Raw genomic sequence first — 23,673 nt, forward strand, 5'->3', positions numbered from 1 at the left:
ATAGATTAAATGACTTGACTAAAATCACAAAGTGTGTTAACAGTTGGGACTAGACACTGAGTTTCTAGTTCATCATTTCTGCCCTTACCTACCATGCTGTTCCTTCCTCACTGTGCTATTTTGTGTCTGGCTCAGGGACCATTTATAGGCCTGCCCTGGGAAACAACATATATTTATAGTGTTTGGGCTGATTACCATCTTAATCAGATTGAGGTTTCTACATCACTTTAATTCAAGCAAGAAAATGAAAGTTATATGCCTAAAGTGAATACTGAAGACCCAAATTAATTGTTTAGGGAGAAGACCAAAATAAATCATGACAAAACCCAGCTCCTCCAAAAGGGAGGTAAGATTTTAGAGATTCCACACCAGGATTGTGAGCACACACTGTTTTGCAAAGTGCTTTTATAGAAATGTTTGAAATTTGCCTGCCGTGGAATGTTTGGAAGTAGCAGGGGAGTGTCTATTCTCCAGCCCTAAGAGTAAATACTAGAAGGAGAATAAAGGAAGTCCACTAAAGGCAGTTGGCATTTGCTGTTTGGTTGTGACAACTGGCTCAGAGAAATTTATTTTCGTCAGTATGACTCTGAATTCACTGAAGTAACACAGAAAGAGTCAGTTCTGTTCCCCAGAGCTCTCTTAGTTGAGTCTAAGGACCAATATGCTTGGTCCAGATGTGAGACCACAAGACTCATGGCCAAGTTGGCAGAAAAAATACTGCAGCTGCATGTGCTTTGTACCACTGGTAAAAGAACTAGGTGAGTCTTGGTTTGGTGTTCTAATGTTTCTGTTTTAAATTTATTGTACAACCTTGAACAAACCACTTCCCTGCTCTAGGTCTTGGTTTTCCCATTTATGAAATTGTTGGGACTGGAGCAGGTGGTCTTCAGTATTCCTTCCAGATCTAAACTATTGTAATTCTCAATGGCACGGCTCTAGGTTCTTTTGATTTCTCAGCCAGGAGGTAAATGCTGGAAGCACAAGAGGAAAGAAAGGAATGCTTTGTGCCCTGGGCATTCATACCTCTAATTCTGGCTAGACTTGGTTTTGACACACACACATCAAAGAAAACAAAAACAATTTAACTGGGCAGTAATGCTGGTAATTAGATTAGTTGGATTAGAAGACAGCGTGCATGCTTATGAATATTCCTCAGAGGGCTCATGGTTTTATGAGTCAGTGCTTTTCTCCCTGAAAATCTCTAATGGATACATTATCCCAACTCCTTTGTAGGGAACTCTCACAATGGAGATACCTACCTGGGACCCACTAAGGAAGCGCACAGGTATCTCTATACTTACAGCTACCAAATGGAGAGTAGCACCAAGCGTGTGCATGAAGAAATGTTATTGTCGTTTTGTCCAGTTTCAGCCTCTAATTCCATAAAGCTAATGGTACCTGCTCTTAGAGACTCCTTCTGCACCTAAGACTGATGCAGAATATTGTGTCAAATTCTTTCAGCTGATAAACCCGAACAATTTCTTGAATGAAGCAGGGGGTAGAAGAAGAGAAAAGCATGCCAGACTGAGCAAGTCCCCAGGATGTTTGTAAAGTACACAGTTTCAGCCAGGGTCTCAAATGTATCAGTTCTGGGACTGCAGGGGTGTTATATCACGTATCATACATTATGTATTTTATATACTCATATATGACCTATTTTAAATTTATGTGTGGTTTTAGAATGTGCAAAGGTATTTTTATTATTGGTCGTCAGAAGCAGTCCTATTCTAGTTATGTTTAGAATGCTCTTAAGTATAGGAGTTTTTATATCTTTTATTTAATCATTTAGTTAAATCATTAACTTGTCATGGTGCTTTAAAATCCCTTAGGAAGTTTACAGCTTTTAAACAAATCTTTAATGGTGGTGGCATGGTGGCAGGTCAAGAATTACCGATGCATTAATTCAGTTAGCATTCTAGAATGATACATGTTACATAGGAATTGAAAGCATGTTTTTCCAGTAGTCTTAGCCAGAGTTGCTGTAATTAACCCAGAAAATGTAAGATAGAGACTACCAAGAAAGAAGATAAGAAATTGAGAGTCTGGAGTTAAGGAAAATCCAGACAGATTTTCCCTTTCAAAGCAAGGAGAATATTTTGTTTTGTAGGTATATATAGGTGAATGGAAAATTAAATTATATGTACTTCAAGAATTTGAGAGGTACCTCTTACCTCACTTCTTTGGCCTCCTGTGTGGTTTTATCAACTTTCCTAATTCTTCATATTCTTCAGCTAGTAAAATAGAGAACATTATTTGTATCTTACATTCTTCTGATGAATGTTGTGAGTTGATACTTATACAGAACTATTTAAGCTTAAAATGGTCTCTAAAAGCTAAGGAATAGTGATAATAATGCCTATTATGAAGGCAAAAGGAAAAATTATATTTGAGAAACTTAGAGCCTTCAATCATCCGTTTCCTAATCATCATCTTGGAGGAGTCAAGAAGCAGATCTATCATCTCACAAATGAAATACTGAGTTTCCTGTGTTTCATTCTCTTTGCAAATCATTGACTATATTTAATTAAAAGGAAGATATGAAACTGCTTGATGATCTAGTCAAAACTGGTTTTCTCTCTTGCAGACAGGTCAAAACTGGCTGATATTTAATTTTTTTTTCAGCCTTAGATCTATCTTTAATAAGTCCAAGAATCCTAAAAAGCTAACATGTAACTCTTTAAGCAAATTAATGAGAAGATAGAACTCTGAACTGATTATATCGTTTTTTCCAAGGAAATTTGGCAAGAATGAATAATGCATGAAATATAATTTACAAGATGTTTAGAAATGTGTTTTTCAGCAGTGTAGTAGCTCGTATCAGCTAGCAATGAATTCTTCATAATTTTTAAAGGGCAAATTTTGGGCTAGGATTAGATGGTGAGATTTCCAGGATCTAACTGTAAGAAATTAGAAGTTTAGGCTTGAGAACTTTGCTGGGAAATGTTGATTGCTTCAGCTGTTGATTAGGTGTACGGAAGTTGGGGACCGTGGGGGACCATGGGTGCTGTGAGGGAGTCGTCATAGCTAAATAAGAACTTGAATACAGGGCACCTGGGTGGCTCAGTCGTTAAGTGTCTGCCTTCCACTCGGGTCATGGTCCCGGGGTCCTGGGATCGAGCCCTGCATTGGTCTCCTTGCTCGGCGGAGAGCCTGCTTCTCCCTCTCCCACTCCCCCTGCTTGTGTTCCCTCTCTCGCTATCTCTCTCTGTCAAATAAATAAAATCTTTAAAAAAAAAAAAAAGAACTTGAATACAGAATGCAAACATAAGAGTTCAGCTGAAAACAGAGATAAACAGAAGTGGTGATAGTAAAGCACCCCAGAGTTCCCTGGTTAAAAATAAGAAACCTATAAACAAAATCGTTTCTACTTTAACCACAAAAAAAGGAAGAAGAAAAAACCTGCTCACTTAAGGTGCCAAGACTGCAGAAGCTAAAGGAGTACCTTAATTCAGAATAAGGAAATTTGATTTTGGTTCTTCTATGTCAGAAGATCTGAGGAAAGGATAGGCAAGCATATTTATAAAGTGGGGTGAAGACAGAATTTAAAGAGACTGACACCTAGAATCAGCTTGCCACAGAAAAATTTGCACCATTACAACAGAATGAATTAATTGGGGAAGGCTGCCCTACCGTATAAATACTCTTCAAACAGTATTTGCAGTATGTGTTGTATCCCAGATTCTAGGAAATCTGCCCCTTGCTGACAGGGCTGACTATCTAAAAGGGAATTATCACTGTTTAAATGGATGGAGACTTGGAGAGCGATTCAGTCCCAAAGGAAAGACTGACATTTTGGAAAGAGACCTGTGAATGATGCAAATGTGAACTTACATGTGCTTGAGATAAGCACTGATTAAACAAAACAAAGAATCCATTCTGAACATACTTTGGAAACACATAGTCTTTGAGAACTTGGTTGATGAGTTGAGTGAAATGGCCTAATTGAACTAATTCCCATTTGGGGGTTTGTTTGTTATACTTTCCTGAAGCCGGAGCCAACACTCCTGAAAGTTTTGAATGACATTTAGTGCTTCCAGGAATTGGGGCTTACCAATTTGTAGATAAACCCGTTTCCTTTTTGGCTGTGTTGTATTAATTAAAACTGTTCTGTTAAATGAATAGAAGGCGGCCCCCTTGTATAATTTAGGATAAATCACTTGGCCTTCCCCCATAGAGATATTCTGCTAGTAAGAAGAGAAATCAAGTTTAGTGGTTTGATTCATTTTACATGGCATCAGGTACTCCCTATGATTATAATATATTTTTTTAAGATTTTATTTATTTGAAAGAGAGAATGAGATAGAGAAAGAGCATGAGAGGGGGTAGGGTCAGAGGGAGAAGCAGACTCCCTGCTGAGCAGGGAGCCCGATGCCAGACTCTATCCCGGGACTCCAGGATCATGACCTGAGCCGAAGGCAGTCGCTTAACCAACTGAGCCACCCAGGCACCCCGATTATAATATTTTTATTACAGCAGAAGTTATTTTAAATTATTTAGGATCTTATACACCATGGCAATTATAGCTATCCCCAATCTTATTTTTCTCACTTGTTACATTTTAGCCAAGTTTAAAAAAAAAAATCAGAGATTCTTACTTAAAAGATGTTTATGGAAGAAAACATAATGTTAAAGTATACAAAGTATATGAACTTATTTTAAGTAATTATTTTAAGTAATGTTACACTAATTTAAAAAATAGAGGGGCGCCTGGGTGGCTCAGTCGTTAAGCGTCTGCCTTTGGCTCCGGTCATGATCCCAGGGTCCTGGGATCGAGCCCCACATCGGGCTCCCTGCTCCGCGGGAAGCCTGCTTCTCCTTCTCCCACTCCCCCTGCTTGTGTTCCCTCTCTCACTGTGTCTCTCTCTGTCAAATAAATAAATAAAATCTTTAAAAAAAATAAAATAAAATAAAAAATAGAATGGATTTTAATAATACATCAACGAGATCTTTTTCCTGATAATCTAAACCTTTATTGGCCCAGAGCCATTTATAACAGAGGCTGGTAAACTATATCCTGTAGGCCAGATCCAATCCACTGCCTGATTTTATATGGCCAGCCAGCTGAGATTGGTTTTTACAGATGAACATTTGTATTCTGTCTGATAATCGAGAATACTTTGAAACCCAGCTAAACAAAATGTTGACCCAAAATAACGAATTCCATTCTTATTGGTAGACCTATATTACAAAAGATTAAATTTGATTATTCTGCAAAAGACATTATATTCAATTATTATTACTACATTTTAATTTTATAATAAAAGTTTTGTAGAAATTTGTTTTCTCTGTATAAATGCACCTACATAATATCCTTTATTTCTGCCTCTTGGCATGCAAAACCTAAAATATTATCTAGCCCTTTACAGAAAGTGTAGACCCCTGACACAGAGTATTTTTTTCTCATTCATTTTTTATTCACTCATGCATTTGTTCAACAAATAGTTTCTGAGCAACTTTCACATGCCAGAGACACTGTTCTAGGCCATATTTAAAAAAAAAAAAAATAGTGCCTTCATAAAACTTACATTCAAATTATGTACATTATCTCCTCACAACTACCTGTTCTATTATCCCCATTCTACAGAGAGCTTCAGAGAATTTATGCAGGTGTCTGGAGTTTCTTAGACAGAATCGAACCCAGTTATACCTGACTGTACAGATTTAAGCTTCTAACCAATGGGCAGGGCTAGCTTCATGGGCAAGGTTCTGTGCTTGGTTTAATACTCTGCTGTTACCATCTTGTAATCATTCATTCTTGGACAAATTTTTGAACAGTGAATATGTTATCATTTTGCACTTGGCTCCACAAATTATGTAGCTGGTCCCGCTGCTAAGGCAAAAGTGCTTCTCTCTCAGACCACATTCCTGCCAGGGCTGTTGTTTGTTTGTTTGTTTGTTTGTTTTTTATTTTTTTAAAGATTTTATTTATTTATTAGACAGCGAGGGAGAGAGAAACAGCATGAGAAGGGAGAGGGTCAGAGGGAGAAGCAGGCTCCCTGCTGAGTCAGGAGCCCGATGTGGGACTCGATCCCAGGACTCCGAGTCCTGCCGAAGGCAGTTGCTTAACCAACTGAGCCACCCAGGCTCTCTGTTTGTTTGTTTTTTAAACATACATATGAATTTATCTATGAAGAAGCCTTGAAATCTATCAAGCACCTCGGAAAAATAAGCTATTTTAATCCATTGTTTCATATTCCAGTTCACCAAAAGACTGCGAGTCCTTGAGGGCTAGGACTGTCTCCTACAATAATGTTGTTTTTTGGGAGGGGTTTTGGGGTTTTTTTTGGTAACTCCCTCTGCATAAAGCTTTTTTAAAAACACTGTGAGTAAAGTAAGTAAACCTTGTCAAGGGTAAGACTTGGCTTCGTCTTTAATTTACTTCCATGGAAGAGCAACATTCTTTACCAGCAATACTTTGTTCAGGTCTTTATTCATTTGCAAATTTTGAAGCAGATGTTAAATCTGAGTTAAACAAAACACAAAAACTGACCTGTTCTGATATAAGGAAATTCTTTGTCCAGCAGCAACTGAAACATTGATGTCTTTGAAGAAGGGTACTCCAAGTTTACTGTATTTACAATAGATGCCTTTATCTTCCTTTCTTTCAATTTCTTGCAGCCTAGTCATTGTTGGATAAGCGTGATGGTGGAACAGTTGTCAGTCAGCTTAACTGATCTTCTGGACAAGTTTTCAAATATTTCTGAAGGCTTGAGTAATTACTCTATCATAGACAAACTTGTGAAAATAGTGGATGACCTTGTGGAGTGCATGGAAGAACACTTATTTGAGGTAACTTTGTATTCTTTGGGATTGCTTCTTACTACTCTTCCCCAAGACCTATGCTGACCTTGGCAAGGGTGGCAATATCTTTATTTGTGAAATTTTTAATTTATAAATTTTTAATTAAAAAAGTTTTTTAAGGAGAGCACAGAAAATAGGTGGTTGTAGTCACTGCAATACTGAAACATACATAAAGGCTTAGATGTCATTTAATATAAAAATTAAATTTATTCCCTCTAAACATAAAAAAAAATAGACCTTTATTTTGTGAGTGAAGTCCTCATAACCCACCTTTTAGGTTACAAATGTTCATTTACATTTAAATGGAAAATTGTCTATAATGAACCCTTAGACCTCCTATCCATAGTAATCATGTCACAACAATGAAGTGCATTTTAACATCTCCAGGTCATTTGATGATTAGTTGTCACCAGCTTCAGAATGTGGGCATGGCAGTGCTGTGAGATTGAAGTTTATTGACAAGGCAGTGTATAGAGATTAAGAATGAGGTGTTAGAGTTCAAATCCTGACTCTGTCACTAGTTACCTTTGTGAACTTAACCTCTCTGTGTTCACATTCTTTATGCCTAAAATGAGGATAATGACAGGATCCATCTCATGGAGTTGACATTAGATAATTTGCGATTAATGCCTTAGTACCATGTCTGGCAAAATAAATCCTAATTAACATTTTTATTATTATTTTAGAATACCACATCTATAATAAAATAGATCTTGGGAGACCTGCTTTGGCATAGAGTTCACAATTCAGGGTCTACCCTACAGGCCTTCTAGATGTTTAAACCTAAGGTTTTAAATATCATTCTGTACTTTTAAATACTTCCTTCTCATCCAAATTCCAATTTCTCTTTAAGACCCAATATCCATCCCATTTGTGTTCAAACTCAGAATTCTTACTGTACTAAGAGCCTCCTCACTACATTTCATCACTTCTATTACTTTACTTTTTAATTTCTAAATTGGTGTGTCTTACAGTCTATGACATCTTAGAGTTAACATGTCTTTTTATATCATGTTAGTACAAATAGTGTTCTGATGGCAAGAGGTCACAGAAAGTAAGGCATATGAGGAACAGTGTCATGAAGGAAATAATCCACCCACTGGGGCTTGAAAGATGAGTTAAGTGTTAGGTAAATGGCGATATCAAGAAGAGCATCCCAAATACTGAAGAGTATACATTTACTAATCATGGCACTGTGGCTAGAACCCAGGTGGTATTTCTTTGTTGTTTTGGGGGTGGAGTTAATATGTATAAAGCACTTAGTGTAGTACATAGCAAATGCTACATAGGTGTTATTATTACCTACTTTTATTTATAGATAATCATGCATGTATGAATTTCTAAAATATAGTCTGGTTTGCTTTCTTGGGGAATTTCTAGAAATTAATCATACTCTTTATTCTTTTATAACTTGGTTCTTTTGCTCAGCATTATGCTTATAAGATATATCCACTTTGAGACATATAGCTGAAATTAAGTTTTTCCTGCTTATAGAGTGGACTTAATATACCAATATTTATTAAACCACTCTTCTTTTTTTTTTCTTCATTTAAATTCAATTGACCAACATATAGTACAACATTAGTTTCAAAAGTAGAGTTCAGTTATTCATCAGTTGCTTGTAACACCCAGTGCTCATCACATCACGTGCCCTCCTTAATGCCCACCACCCAGTTACCCCATCCTCACCCACTTCCCCTCCAGCAACCCTCAGTTGGTTTCCTATAGTTAAGAGTCTCTCATGATTTAACCACTCTTCTGTTGTTTGATGTAAGTGTTATATAACACTGTTGCTAAGAACTTTCTTGTATGTCTCCTGGTGCATATGTGCAAGAGCTTCTCTAGAGTATTCACCTAAAAGTGGAATTTCTGGGTTACAAAATGGGCACATGTCCAGCCTTACCAGATGATACCAAATCACCAATTTATATCATTCCACCAGTATGTAAGAGTCCCCTTTGTTCCATATTCTTGCCAATATTTAGTATCATCAGACTTTTTAATTTTGGGCTGTTTGGAGCATGTGTTATAGAGGGGTATTTTTTTTTAATGAATAATTATTTTAATGAGCATCTCTAAAGAACAGTGTCTCTAATTTCTTGCTAACATTATTTTGTTTTGATGTTCTATTCACCTTACCCCCACCACCACTCCATTCCTTTATCTGGAGTTGAGCCCCAGACCAAACTGGATGGGATCACTATCTTTTAGTACCAATTTGAATTATGGGTGTTAAAACAGTTGTCTAAAAGTATTAGTTTTACTTGAATCTTTGGGGAATGTATTTATAGTCTATTACCTTGACATCAGTTAAATCTGTAAACTATCTGAAAAATATAAACCTGTTTTCTTCTAGAATGTAAAAAAAACACCTAGGAGCCCAGAACTCAGGCATTTTACCCCTGAAGAATTCTTCAGAATTTTTAATAGATCCATTGATGCCCTCAAGGACTTGGAGACCGTGGCATCTAAAACTAGTGAATGTGTGGTTTCTTCAACATTAAGTCCTGAAAAAGGTAAGATATATAAGAATTTCCAATTTAAATGCCAAAAGCAAGCTTGAATCTTATATGTGTAGGTAAGAATCTACCTCTGACTCAAATATATTTGTAGCTAGAGAAAGATGTATGTGTATATGTCTAATACAAAGACATATATCAATGGCATGAAAGAAGTGATCAGTGGATTTGTTGGTTTTCAAACCAAAGCAACACTCATCATTTCCAAATATAAGAATTTTGTGTGGGTAAACAATATGGGATATAGTGAATTTGCTAGTATTGTGTAGTATATGTTATTCTTCATCTTCAGTTTTCTTAATGTCCCCTTTTCAAATCTTTTCCTTAAGGTCTACCTCTGAGTCATGAATTCTGATCTTCACCAGTTACTCTGTATTGAGACCTTTTTTCCCACTGGGTCCCTGTAGTACAAAATCTACTTACATTGTTTTTTTTGTTGTTGTTGTTTTTAAGACTAATTACCAACAATTTGTGTTACTTAGATTTATTAACATATGTAGGCAACGAATCTTTGTTCTATAAGGTGACTGTGATGAATTTCTTAATAAAAATAGAACAGGACCCAGTAAGAAATAAATAGGATCTGAATAATCAAAACTGGGGAGGCAGACCTTGAAAGTACTCTGGTATTGCACTTCAACCTTTTGCACACTCTGTAATTTATGTAAATCATCATACAACACTGACACATTATTGCTTTCTATTTAGATTCCAGAGTCAGTGTCACAAAACCATTTATGTTACCCCCTGTTGCAGCCAGCTCCCTTAGGAATGACAGCAGTAGCAGTAATAGTAAGTACATACATCTGATTTAATGCATGCATGGCTCCAATTAGCACCTATGGGAGTATTGCATGGGCTTTAAAGGAAATTTCTGCAATTATTACTATTAATACTGTTCTGTTACTATTCTTCCTGTTATGGTCTTCCTGAGAATTATTAGGTTTGTATGTAAGTGATGAATCACTAAATTCTACTCCTGAAATCAATATTACACTAGATGTTAACTAACTAGAATTTAAATAAAAATTTGGGGGTGCCTGGGTAGCTCAGTTTCTTAAGCGTCTAACTCTTGGTTTGGCTCAGCTCCTTATCTCAGGGTCATGAGAGCAAGCCCCACATGGGTTCCTTACTCAGCTCGAAGTCCGCTTGAGATTCTCTATCCCTCTGCCCCTCCCACTTGTGTGCTCTGTCTCTCTCTAAAATAAATAAATTAATCTTCCTTAACTATTTTTAAATAAATAAATATTAGCTTTGTAGAAATGGGTTTCCCTACAACTCAAGATGATCTTTAGAAAATTGGGTCAAAATCTGCTAAGATTATTTTAAGTAAGTCATATAATTACTTTTAGAAATATGATTTAAGCTTTATTCATTGTCAACTTAATATATTTGTTGTGGAATCTGCCTGACAAAAATGGAATTTTAAAATTGAAAGTGTAGATGTCCGTTATATAGAATTCCAAGGATATTTTCAGTTTTGTATATATCAGTATTTACTATTATGTGTTTGTATGTCTGATGATTTTATTTACTATATAGAGGAGAATATGCTTCTTTGCCTGGAATTTCTGTCTTCTTTGACTAAGAACCCAATTTCCTGGAAGTCTCATGTCCTCTTTTCAAATACAGGCAAGGTCATTATAAAGGTCATTGGATTTTACTAAATATTCTGATCCTCTAGTTTCATGGAAGCTGTAGAAGGAAAAAAAATTCATCCTATGATCTTAGCTAAGAACGTCATCCCTGAAGACTTAGTAATTGGGCACTGTCATATGTTCAGGGACATAGAGGACCTACCTATAAAAAGGAGTAATCAATTTAGTACGAATCCACAATAGCAATTCTGCAATTCAGAAATTTTTTAAAAACCTCTAAGATCCATTTGTTTTGGAATTTTTGCCACCAAAACCTGACCTGACCTAAACTGAGATAAGGCTATTTGTAGTCTTTTTCCTTCTAAAAGTGAATATTTATAGATTTCACTACAGAAATATTGTGTTTGATTACAGCGTGCTACCTAGACTTCACTGAGGATATTATATAGAATATCTGTAAGACAGAAGCTTCTAAAATCTGAAATTCTGAATTACAAAACACATCAGATCTGAAAAGTTTTAAAAAAGGACTGTGTGTTAGCCAGTTAAGGTCTTTCTTATTAACTACTGATTTTATTTTATTAATCTTTTCAAAGATGCAACTTTTGGCTTCTTAATTTATATTTCATTGATTTCTAATCTTTATTATTTCCTTCTTTTTACTTTGGGTTTAGTTTGTTCAGCTAAGTTGTAGCTGAAGTTCTTAAGGTAGAAAAATTTAATTAGTGATTTAAACCATTCTAATTTTCTGATATAAGCTCTTAAAGTTATAAATTTTCTTGTAAGCAACTTTAGTTGCATCCCACATACTTTGATATGTTGTGTTTCCATTATCATTTCTTTAAAAACAAATAATGCAATATATGTTAAGAAAAAAAAAAGAAGAAGAAGAAGAAGGTAGCAGGAGGGGAAGAATGAAGCGGGGGAAATCGGAGGGGTGGACGAACCATGAGAGACGATGGACTCTGAAAAACAAACTGAGGGTTCTAGAGGGGAGGGGGGTGGGAGGATGGGTTAGCCTGGTGGTGGGTATTGAGGAGGGCACATTCTGCATGGAGCACTGGGTGTTATGCACAAACAATGAATCATGGAACACTTCATCTAAAACTAATGATGTAATGTATGGGGATTAACATAAGAATAAAAAAAGAAAGAAAGAAAAAAAAAAAGTCACTACTCTGGAAGAATGCGGTGAGTTCTCTTTAGTTAGGTCTCTCATCCAGCATGGATTTGTTTGGAACACCTTCTTTAGGGGCTGTCCTACCTGAGAAAGATTGTGAGTGGGGAATCCCAGAATATCTCACTCTCTAGTAAGCCAATTCTGCTTGTTGCTAATGGGCCTGTCTTTCCTGTGGTCTGAATGGTTCAAGTCAAGATTTGGCTTTTGGAAAGAACAGGAAAAATAGGGTATTGGCCGCCTTGATTCCAGGGCGTCTGGCTACCCAAACATATGTAATAGAATTCTCCATAGCATCATCGTAGCTCATTCATTTTCCATTGGAGTCTGGGGACAAAAATATCAATAGCTTCCTTTGTTTTTCTCTGTATGCCTCCAGGAGGTCACCTGGTCAAATCTATCATAACCACACAGCAGTCCCAATAGACGCTGTGGGCTGTAGTGTTGCAGGATTTTTTTCTCTGTGCCCACGGTTCTTGGTCACGCCACTTTGAAGAAGAGGTAGACCAGACAGAGTGGTGGGCAGCAAAGCAAGCTTTACTGAGTGGTAGCAAAGTGATAGTACAAAGCTCCCAAGGAGGGAGGGGACCCAAAGGGGTTGCCACCAGAGTTTCTAAGTCTAGGGATTTTTATGGGCTTGTTGACAGGCTGTTTCAATCTGATTAACCCTCCCTGTGCCTGTCATCCAATCAGGTTTTTGTCACATGGGAAAGGGGGGAGGGCTCTTTCCAGGGCGGTGTAAAATCCTTTTAAGGGTGGTTTCATCTTGGGGCAAGTCCCTACCTGCCCGCCTTCCAGTTATCCTTCATCAATATAGCCAGTGGCCATGAAGGAGAATTCAAACTTGCTACTGGAATACAACCGCAAATAGCCAAGTTATGTACAGATAGTGGTATTAAAATTCCCAAAATGGCAAGAATTGCTTATAATCCATTTTCTGAGAGACAACACTTTTATAAATGGTAGTTAAATCCCAGACTAGTATACACAATCTTATATAACCCTTAAAATAGCTATATTATTACAATAATTTTAGTACCACTTAAGTTATACTAAATCCCATGTTGTAACTCTGCTTTATTTTGATGAAAGAATTCATGTTGAATTCTACTTTAAAATGCCTAAAACTTATTTCCCACAAGGCTGTAGGATGGGGGGTGGATCAGAAGATACGCTAATCTAATCTAGTCTCAAGGAAGTGATTCATAGTTATATGAATGGAAGACCCCACTTCCATCCCCATCGCCCTTCCTTAAGTGTAAGGGGCACCCATGACTCACCCTCCACCCAACCCATACACACAAACTTCCTATTAGAGCCCTTTGGAAATAGGAGTCCTGGAATTAGTGAATTTCCTGCTCCCAGTTTACAAATGGTGGGGAAATAGCCAGTTCCTGTTCTCTCTGCAGTAGATAAGATTTGTTTCTTGCCTCTCAGGTTAAATCTAAGTTCATGTTCTCCCTGTAAATGTTTATACACATACAGTGGTTTGTTTCTTTTATATTATGTATTTTAGGTACTTAATATGTTAAATAGGTGACTATAGGCTGACACAGTATCCCAAATATTGCAAAATATTATAGCCCAAAACAGTCACTTTACCTTGGATTAGTTTACATTTTGATCCTATAATTGCTGAAAATGTATAATTTCTAAATGTATTCCTTCATCAAAAGAAAACTGAAGATTTTCAGTTCTTTTTGTACAGGTTGGCACATGTGTCCATGTCTCTAATAAACAACCAGGTTGTTCCTTGTAAGGAGACAGAGAGAAGAGACCCTTGTGGTAGATGTGTTTTGTTTAATTCATGAATCATTCTGCTGCTCACGGAGGAGCTGAGCAAGATCAAAAGGAGTCCCAAGTTCATCTCACATGTTTTTTCCCCTCTCTCTCTCTGTCTCTGTCTTTGTCTCTCGCTATTAAAGTAAGCAATGAGAAGATAGCGGTGCTTTCAGCCATTCTTTAGTGTTTAATGGTCTCAGGCTTTCCAACATAAAAGTTCTGAAAAATCAAATCTTTAGTCCTTAGCACAGAGCTGGGCACTCTCTGGCATCCAGTAAACGTATACTGCAGATGTGATGAGGAAACGCCATGACTCTAAGCATGAGGTACCTAAAAATACTTCAACCACTAAGTACATTTAATGACTTATTATTTGCGGCAGGCAGAACAGCTTAATGCATACCGACCTTGATCCAGGTTGCAAAATGCCCTCTTTACAATTTCTTGGCAAAGGGTGAAGAGTGAGAAAACAAAAGGGTTTTAAAGTCATAGAAAATGGATTTGCTTGAGAGTATAAATCACTTTTAGGAATATGTCGTCTGTGTTCCATATGTGTCAACATCAGCCACGTCCAATATCCTTCTGTGTGGGTTTTCTTTCATTTTTCAACTTAACATATTTGGGAGACGACATGGACTTGTATTGCTGTCCCAAAACAACACTCAGCAGAAAAATCAGCATTTCAAATATTTTAAACAGAGCTAGGTCAAGAATACATTATGGAAACAGTTGGGAACAACCACAGCATAAGAGGAAAACCTCTAGCAGGGATATGCTGTGTTCACCACTATACTGTTTTAATTACAGGGAAGGCCTCAAACCCCATTGGAGACTCCAACTTACAATGGGCCGCTATGGCATTGCCAGCATTCTTCTCTCTTGTAATCGGGTTTGCTTTTGGAGCCTTATACTGGAAGGTAAGGGTTGCTATTCCTTTTTTTTTTTTTTTCCTTGATCAAAACTTCGTGAACTTTAGGTATTTATTTGTGCATACTATATTTACATAAACGATTACCCCACTGCCCTTTTTGGAGAAAAGGTCCTACCTTAACTTAGTCTCAGCAGACTCTAAATCTTAAGGTTTTCCCCTTATTCCTTATCATGCTTAGGAGACAACCCCTCCCACTGAAAATGCACACTTAAGAAATGGGAACTGGTTTTAATAGCCTGCACTAAATATAAAAAGGAAGAAATATGCTGCAAATCATATGATGTGCTTAAAGCCAAATAGAAATGCCATTTGTATTATCTGCTATTTTGGATTTCTCTTCTTATGTTCTCTTCTCACAGAGACCTGTCTAAAATTTTGAAATGTGCTAAATCATTGTGATTCAACTTTCTGAAATGTCTTTTGAATTTGATTACCATTTAAATCTTTCAGTTTCTTTATTGCTTTTTCACCTCCAGCCCCCTAAAAATGTTGAGTCAGTAATACGGTGCATTATTCATATTTTTTATTGCAAAAGTATTTTATATGCTGCATGCTGGAAAAAAGGAAAACCCTGCTATTGGAGTTATTGACATAAAATATAAAAGTAGAGACCATTAACCTCTTGAATATTATACCATTTATTGGTATTTTTATAACATGTATCCTTGTTCTTTTCCCAGAAGAGACAACCAAATCTCACAAGGACAGTTGAAAATATACAGATTAATGAAGAGGATAATGAAATAAGGTACTTTGTTTCGCTCAATATGTGCATAAGTAAGCTTGACGTTGCCAATTCACTGACCGTGCACATGCTCATATGTCTTTAAGAAGTTGTTTGCTCTCCATGGCAGCTCCCAACACATATGGATGGTCTTTATCCACATTTCCTGCCTCTCACACTTGCTTCAATCCCACATCTCCACTTAGCTGTAGAAGACCTTCACACTGGTGTCTTCGTGACCCATCTTAAAGTATCAATAGAGGTTTTCTCGGCTCCATTTCTATAAGCAGCAGAATCTTGCTTAGACGCCCAGTCACGGGGCTCTGGAGGCATGTCTGCATATTCTCCTTCATTTCCATGCTACCAACAGGATATACTGATTCCTCCTCTCTGTGTCTCTTAGCTCTTCGGCAAGAGTCAACATCTTCATATCTTCATGATGTCTTGGCTGAGCTGCCACAGGATCTTGCTTTTCCTTCCCCCCTCTAAACTGTACCTTTGTCTCATTCTCCCTTAAAACCCAGTTCATAAGGTTACTTCCTAGTCAGGATGCTTGCAGTGACTTGCTCTTGCATACTTGATGTATTTGACTTCACTCTAGTTTTTGGAGCCCTTAACTATTCTCAGTCTGTTTAGTATTTTCTCCAAAGCCAAACACAAAAATTGTTTTTAAGGTAACTTTCCATTTACTATAGCTGATGCTGATCACTTTTTACCTTACCCCATATTGCCTGAACAGTAATATTTGGATTGACCCCCAGTTACTGGAAGGTTTCATTTGGCATGTTACTTTCTCTTCTGTCATGCCTTTGTATATAAATATACACATATTAAGTACAGATAGGCATTTTTAGTATGTGTATATGCATATGCAGAGAGAATTTTTACACGACTTGGGAAGACTATATTGAAGCAGATAACGTCTTCCTTCTTCTCTTTAGTATTGCTTATGAAGGTAAGCTTTCCACTCAATTCTGCCATCTTTTTTTACTGTATTTACAGAAAAACTGCCTTATACAATGTCCAGATGACGGTGTACTTCAGAATCTCTGTCCAAAAGCAAATAAGTGTTTTTCTTGTTGCTTTTCAGTATGTTGCAAGAAAAAGAGAGAGAGTTTCAAGAGGTGTAATTGTGGCTTATATCAACACTGTTACTTTCGTATCTTGGTAAGTTTTTAGAATTCAAGATGAAAGATTTTTAAAAAATGATACAGCATCTTAGATGCCAAAATTTAGAAATAAAATTTATTAAGTTGACTCTTAAACTGAAACTGTTACAGTGAATTAGATATGCATAATTCAATTATGTGTGTTCTGACATTTTGAAAGGCCAAGCAGTGATTAGTGGTCCTGATTAGTGGATTCATCTTGTATGGGAGGTATACAAAAAATTAACAGTGGAGTGTTTACAATTTTGAGGCCAGAAAAAAATTAGACAAGGGGAAAGAACAAATTAGGACCAAAATAAAATAATATCAATAGAGGAAGAGTAAATAAAACCCCTTTCAGTTAGGTGTGACTACTATAACATAATAGAAAAAGTATCTCAATTGTTAGATGCTGAAACAAGTGAATGGCAAAAATGTTTCCTTGCTATTTTAAGGAAAAAGAGAAAGAACCAAAATATCTTAGAAATCAGAAGAAAGTTGTCAAGGTAAAGTGCCACCTGCCACATGACTGGTAATAATTGTGCCTCATCACAGTCCAGAGCCCAGGATGCAGTAAACATAAACCAGAAACAGATAGTGTGGGTCTGCGGAGGGCTTGTGGGAGAAAAGAGAGCAAGAAACCATGGCCCGGAGGCACTGATGCTCCTATTTCCTCTCCTGTCTACTTTCTCAGGGGCCAAGCTACAGACGCCAGATTAGCGGGGTGGAGTGGGGGTGGGGGGGCGAGCACCCGGAATGGCGCTAACTTGACCCCACATCAGTTCCTGCTCTGCTCATTTCCACTTCAGCTGCCAACTGGCTGTACGTTTTTTTATGGCCATGGGCTCTCGAGTGCATTTATTACAGTGGAACATGAATGTCCTCTCATTTTCCTCAGTCTTCAGTTCATTCCCTGAATTCCCTCATTGTCAGAAGATCATTTACTCTCCGGGGTTATTAGAAAGATGGTGTGTCATGAGCTTTGCCTTTTCTTTATAGGTCACTGTCCTTCCAGCTTCATTTTTGTCCCAGATTCAGAGATTTATCTTCAGACTGAACCTTCCCCAGGGAAGCTGGGTCAGAGAGCTTTTTAACTCCTCCAGGGCCTCACTTTGGTAGTTGGAAAACATTTTTCAACAGCCCCAAGTAACATGATATAATAATTATGTCCCATAGTTCTCTAACACTTTAACTCTGCTATTTACACGGACTTCATTTAGGCCTTTAATCGTGCCCTTGATCATATCCAGAGCATAAATAGTACTTTTTTTTTTTCCTGCTCACCATCTTACCTTCTCTCTAAGCTCATGTTAAATAATGTTAACAAATAGACCTTTCACTTGATACTTTTTATTTTCTGGAGCAATACTCTGCAAGCTGAAACTATAGGTTTCTAGGAAAAATAATTTCTCTGCCCTTCAATCCCAACATGAGCCTCACTGTTGCTTCTCTGCCATTTCAGTTCCCTTAAGCTAGACATCTACAAACCACACACTACATGGTTAATGGAGTCTTTTTTTTTTTTTTCTAAGATTTTATTTATTTATTTGACAGAGAGAGACAGAGTGAGAGAGGAACACAAGCAGGAGGAGGGGAGAGGGAGAAGCAGGCTTCCCGCAGAGCAGGGAGCCCGATGTGGGGCTCGATCCCAGGACACCGGGATCATGACCTGAGCCGAAGGCAGACGCTTAACGACTGAGCCACCCAGGCGCTCCGGTTAATGGAGTCTTAAAGTCTCAAGTAATGTCCTCTGTTTGGTTTTGGACTGCACTGATCGCTGGGATCCTGTTTTGGCACACAGGTCTTTAATCATGTGGTTTTTAATTGTGGCATTTGTCCTGTGACATTTGGAAAATGGATTATGCTGGGAAAACTCAGGGCACCTGTTTAGAAGGGAAAACAATTGCATTTTAAAGCAACCATAGTCAAGCAACTTAGGCGTAGTTATATGTTGTCAGGGAACAGTCAGGGACAGGAACTGAGCCTGGCTGGTTCTTACTGTGTCTCCTTCACAAGCAACTCACTTGTTGCCTATGTGTTGCAGACCCTCACTAAATGCTTGTTGAATGAGTGTGACAGAGTGGATAAACCCTGAATGAAAGTTTAACCACTGGTAAGGAAGACAGTCCTTCTGAAGTAGGGTTTTTATTAGTTTGCAAGATGAATAAGTGCTAGAGACCTGCTGTAAAACATTACACCCATAGTCAACAGTGCTATATGGTGTACTTAAATATGTGGAAAGAGGGTAAGATCTCTTACCTCAAAAAAATAAATTTTTAAAAATCTTTAAGAAAGTGAATTTGGGTTTATTTTCATCATGCGTGTGTTTGTGTGCACGCACACGTAATTTGCTGAATTGGGTCAATAGGAAAGTAAAGCGTCCAAAGCAAGGAGAAAGAGAGTCATGGGAAATGACTATTTTTCTTAAAATGTGAAATATTGTTCATGTTTACAATGAATCAACCTAGGTTTAAAAAGAAGCTCAGATTGTTTAGAAATAAACTCCTCACACATTAATGAGTGGTCAGTGTGAAATGGATAAGTAATATGAAGTGGCTTTCTCCTTCATAAAGTACCTTACTCATCATATCTGCAAGGGTCTCTCTCTCAAGACTCAGCTCAGATACCACTACCTCCAAAAAGCTGACTTCCCAAATTTATGGCCCTCTAATTATATTTCATGTTACATTTCATGTGAAATGTAATACACATTAATAAGACTTCACAAATACTTTTATAGACATTTTGTGTCCTCTGCTAAACCATAAGCTCTTACAGGACAGGATTTGTTTCTGAATTTCATTTTGGAATCCCATCAAACTATATAGCTTATACCTTGTTCATGCAAATGATGAATAAATATTTGTTGGGAAAAAAATGGAGAAGAATCTCAGAATTGCATTAACGGGCACCTGGGTGGCTCAGGTGGTTAAGTGACTGCCTTCGGCTCAGGTCATGATCCTGGAGTCCCGGGATCGAGTCCCGCATTGGGCTCCCTGCTCGGCGGGGAGTCTGCTTCTCCCTCTCCCACTCCCCGTTTGTGTTCCCTCTCTCGCTGTGTCTTTCTCTGTCAAATAAATAAATAAAATCTTTAAAAAAAAAAAAAAGAATTGCATTAACAAGAGAATAAACTTTATGAAAATAAAAACAAAAATAGACATGGGAAGGATAGGAAAAAGGAAGACAAAAGATCCAGCTGGTCACCATGAATCTACAGACCCCAAGTCAAAATATATAGGTATCATTTGTAGTCATTTACTGAGTACCAGTTGTGTAGAATAAAGCCTTTGCTTGTCCCTATACCAACAGAGATTTAAAACCTGCCAAGGAACATGAAGTATAATTTGGGGAGATGGGTGTGATAAAGAAAAAGGTTTGGGAGAGCAGAATATGACGTGGTAGGAGAGGAAATTTGCCAGGAAATAAAATAGTAATAAAAAGTACCAAGATGGAAATGTAATGTGCAGTTGTTATTATATATTTTAAAAATTAGATATAATTTGGATTATAGCCATTTTTTTGGTTTACAAGGAAGGGGAAGGTTCAGGGAATGACTCAGATTTATGGCAGGGATTTCTCCCTGAAGTGTAAGTTTCACCAACTAAAATTAAGACAAATATTGGAATAGTTCTTCAAATGAAATAACCCATAATTGGAAAGTGAAGAGAAGGATGGTTTGATATTTTAAAAACAAGAAAAGAAGATGGAAGGATTACAAGATAATGAGCTAGAAACAAAAGAAATTGGCTCTAAGTGAAAATATACTAGAGTGGTGTTTATTTAACACCAGACATGAAAATATCTATACAAAAAGTTAAAAATTGATTTAATCAACAAGCTGATGCCAAGTATTCATAGCTGGCATCCCACAAGAATTTTTTTCATTTATTAGCTTGTGTGTAGCAGTTTGAGAAAGAAATAAAATATTTATAGAAAAATTGTGCTCTTCATTCTTCCTACAAATGTGGTTCCAACACGCTGTAGTAGGTAGCTTGTTAGATGCAGAGCTTAATATAACCTAGTTGTGTCCTCAAATTGCTTATAACCTACAAAAGGAAATAAGGCATATGCATAATAACCTATTTTTAAAAGGAAACCAGAAGTTTATGAAGTTAAAAAAGCAATGAAAGGAGCTTACAAGGCAAATGCAATAAGAGATCAAAGGCAAGACCATTGCTTATGGTTGTACAGGATGTGTCCTCAACATAGGTGTGGTATGGATGGACTGGACACAGTTGCCTTATCTGAAGGGAGAGAAATCACTAGCAACAGAAGAAAGTCTTCATCACAATGTAGGTGATGGAGGTGGCATACTGAGCCAGATCTTGGATGATGGGTAAAATTGTAATAGCAATAGGGAAGGAGTAATCCAGATACTGCAGATGGCATAAACTGAGTCAGGGAGGCCAAAAGTGCAGAGTGTGAGTTCAAGAGTCCATTTGTACAGTTGGACTCCAGTGGAAGGTCAGACATGAGGGGATAAAAAGCTGAGAAACAAGGGTGTGGGCATCGGTTTGAAAAATTCCAAGTATAGGACGTATACTGTATTGAGTAATGTGAAGAGATGTTGGAGGGCTTAGAAAAGATGTGAGTGATACAATCAAAGCCAAGGTTTAGGAAAGCAATGAGATATTGGTGTGGCCAGACCACAGGGATGGGAGCAGTGAACTGGAGTCAGGGAGTTCCACTTGGGAGGCCAATCTTCCAAACAGGATGACCTGTTCTAGGGTCACAGCCATGGAAATAGGAAAGTATGAACCACTTTGGAGATATGCAGTAAAAGAATCAACACATTCTGGTTACTGGTGGAATGCGAGGCTTGACATCACAGGTAGTACTCAAGGATGATTTAGAGCCTATAGGACTAACCAGGTGGTGGTTAAAAAAAAAATAAGGGAATGAGCTGTTAGGAAATACCAGTGACCAAATACATTAGACTGGAAATTCAAAGAACAGTCAGGGCTGGAAATAATAGATTTGGGGTTTGGGAGTCAGCTACAAAGAATTTAAATTGAGACCTTGGGAGAAGGACAGCATCGTCACGGAGAGGGCCCAGTTTGGTTGACCGTAAATAGCATGAGTTTGTAGACACTAGGACTGACACACCCCAGCATGGGTAAGTGTTAAAAATAATAATAAATAAATATATTATTTAATAATTCTTATTACAGTTAGGCTGGTGGAGAGATTCACAAAAGAAACACAACCTGGACATTTCCTGCAGACCTGAGCTAAGACAGAAGATAATAGATCTTAGAGTTGGAATATGGATGACCTTGAGTCAAGTTTGGTCACTGAGCACACACACAGGACTGGGCAAGATCTGTGACTCTCTACTAGATGTTTCCTAAGAATTTCTGGAGCTTCGGAGGATTTGTCTTTGAACTCCTTCTGTAGACACATTATAATATAGAGGATTAGAAGGGATTAGACTTGGGTTCAGGCCTTGGCTCTGCAACTAGTTAAGCTGTATGTTCCTGGATGAGTCCGTTGTCTTTTATTCCCTGGTTTTTCACAGATAATAAGGGGATAATATGACTCACCCTGCTCTGAAATTTCATGAGGTTGTTACTAGGATCTAGGGTATCATTATAAAAATTGTAGCTTTTGTTTTATGGGAAAAGAGTTGTCAAACCTTCAGGTTTACTTTCTTTGCTAAGAGACCTGGGGACAAAACTAGAAATAGATTTCCAGTCTTGCTTCTCTACTTAAGTTTAGAATTTTAAGCTATTACTAGCTTTTTAAAAAATACATCCTTTTGGTTTCTTTTTGTGATTCCCTTTTGCTTTTTTAATCAAGCTTTATTTTAAAATATCTGCTCTATATTTTGGATTTCTGAAGTTTTATTAATGTTTTTTAAGTTTTCTTTCAGGATTTAATTCTCCTTTCCCAAATGTAGGTTCTCTAGTTTCTAGAGTTCTCTGTTTGGTAAATTGTCATGTAATATGGTTTTTGGTATATTCATTTAGAGAGACTGGAAAAAATACTGCACTTATCACTTATACTATGGAATTTTACACAATTTATATTTAACCTCTGCATTGATCTCAAATATTTAAAAACTGAGACTCTGGAGTTGATAAGGACAAAGAGAAAGAGTATTGAGTAGGGAAGAAAAAGCAACATACACATTTATTTAGGGGTTGTGACTGAAAAAAACAGCTAAGGAAGTATAAATACTTGACTTGAAAGTTAAAAATCCTAAAGCCGAGCCCAAAACTCAGTGGATTAACACTAGCTCTGAAGAAATGAAACAATGTCTGGCTTTCGTGTTTCAACAAGTACAATAAGCTATGTTAGGCCAAATGAACCTCCCCAGGGGCTTTGTCAGGATGCTGTGCCAGGATTTCTCTCTGTCTTTTCTTGGCTGACAGTATTGAAAGCGATCTTGTTGCAGCTATTCCTCGGTTGAGAGAAGTGATGGCTTGAACCTGGCTAGGCATTCAAGACTCTGGCATTGCTCAGTGGCCAGAAGGCTGCTATTTGTTGGTAGTGATCAACTTCCCCACTGGTTATCTCCTTCATGCTACTCCATTTCTCTCTAGACACTGCCTTTGTCTTTCAAGGCCTCTCCCCTTACCACTTACCCACCACCTTTTCATAGCCTGGTTAGAGAAATTCAAGGCTACAAGATAACCCTCTTACCTCAAATGGAAACAATCTGTGGTATGCAAACGGGTGTGAAAGCCACCGGGTATGCATTCATCCATCGTATGTTCAAGGAATATTTACTGAGTATCTCCTTTGTGTCAGGCACTGTTCTAGGTGTTGGAGTTCAGCAGTAAAAAAGATAAAAGGAGTGCCTGGATGGCTCAGTCAGTTAAGTGTCTGCCTTAGGCTTAGTTCATGATCCGGGTGTCCTGGGATCGAGCCCCACATCGGGCTCCCTGCTCAGCCGGCAGTCTGCATCTCCCTCTGCCCCTCCCCCCTGCTCGCTCTCGCTCTCTAAATAAATAAATAAATAAATAAATAAATAAATAAATAAATAAATAA

At 37.6% G+C, this 23,673-nt stretch overlaps 1 protein-coding gene across 4 annotated transcripts in view; it reads left to right on the forward strand.

Annotated features, from left to right (window-relative positions):
* KITLG (KIT ligand) overlaps positions 1–23,673 on the forward strand; it is a 121,412-nt gene that overhangs the window by 53,055 nt on the left and 44,684 nt on the right. For 3 of the 4 annotated variants that reach the window (XM_034987872.1, XM_034987871.1, XM_034987870.1), the window contains exons 4-9: positions 6,619–6,789; positions 9,158–9,317; positions 10,029–10,112; positions 14,685–14,794; positions 15,489–15,556; positions 16,623–16,699. In XM_034987872.1, coding sequence (XP_034843763.1) covers positions 6,619–6,789; positions 9,158–9,317; positions 10,029–10,112; positions 14,685–14,794; positions 15,489–15,556; positions 16,623–16,662 — 633 coding nt within the window. In that variant the 3' untranslated portion in view covers positions 16,663–16,699. The remainder of the gene's footprint in view (positions 1–6,618; positions 6,790–9,157; positions 9,318–10,028; positions 10,113–14,684; positions 14,795–15,488; positions 15,557–16,622; positions 16,700–23,673) is intronic. The other variant, XM_034987873.1, reaches the window with a different exon arrangement.

This window comes from Mirounga leonina, unplaced genomic scaffold, assembly GCF_011800145.1.
Source record: "Mirounga leonina isolate KUSES-001 unplaced genomic scaffold, KU_Mleo_1.0 Mir_418, whole genome shotgun sequence".
In the NCBI taxonomy this organism is placed as follows: domain Eukaryota; kingdom Metazoa; phylum Chordata; class Mammalia; order Carnivora; family Phocidae; genus Mirounga; species Mirounga leonina.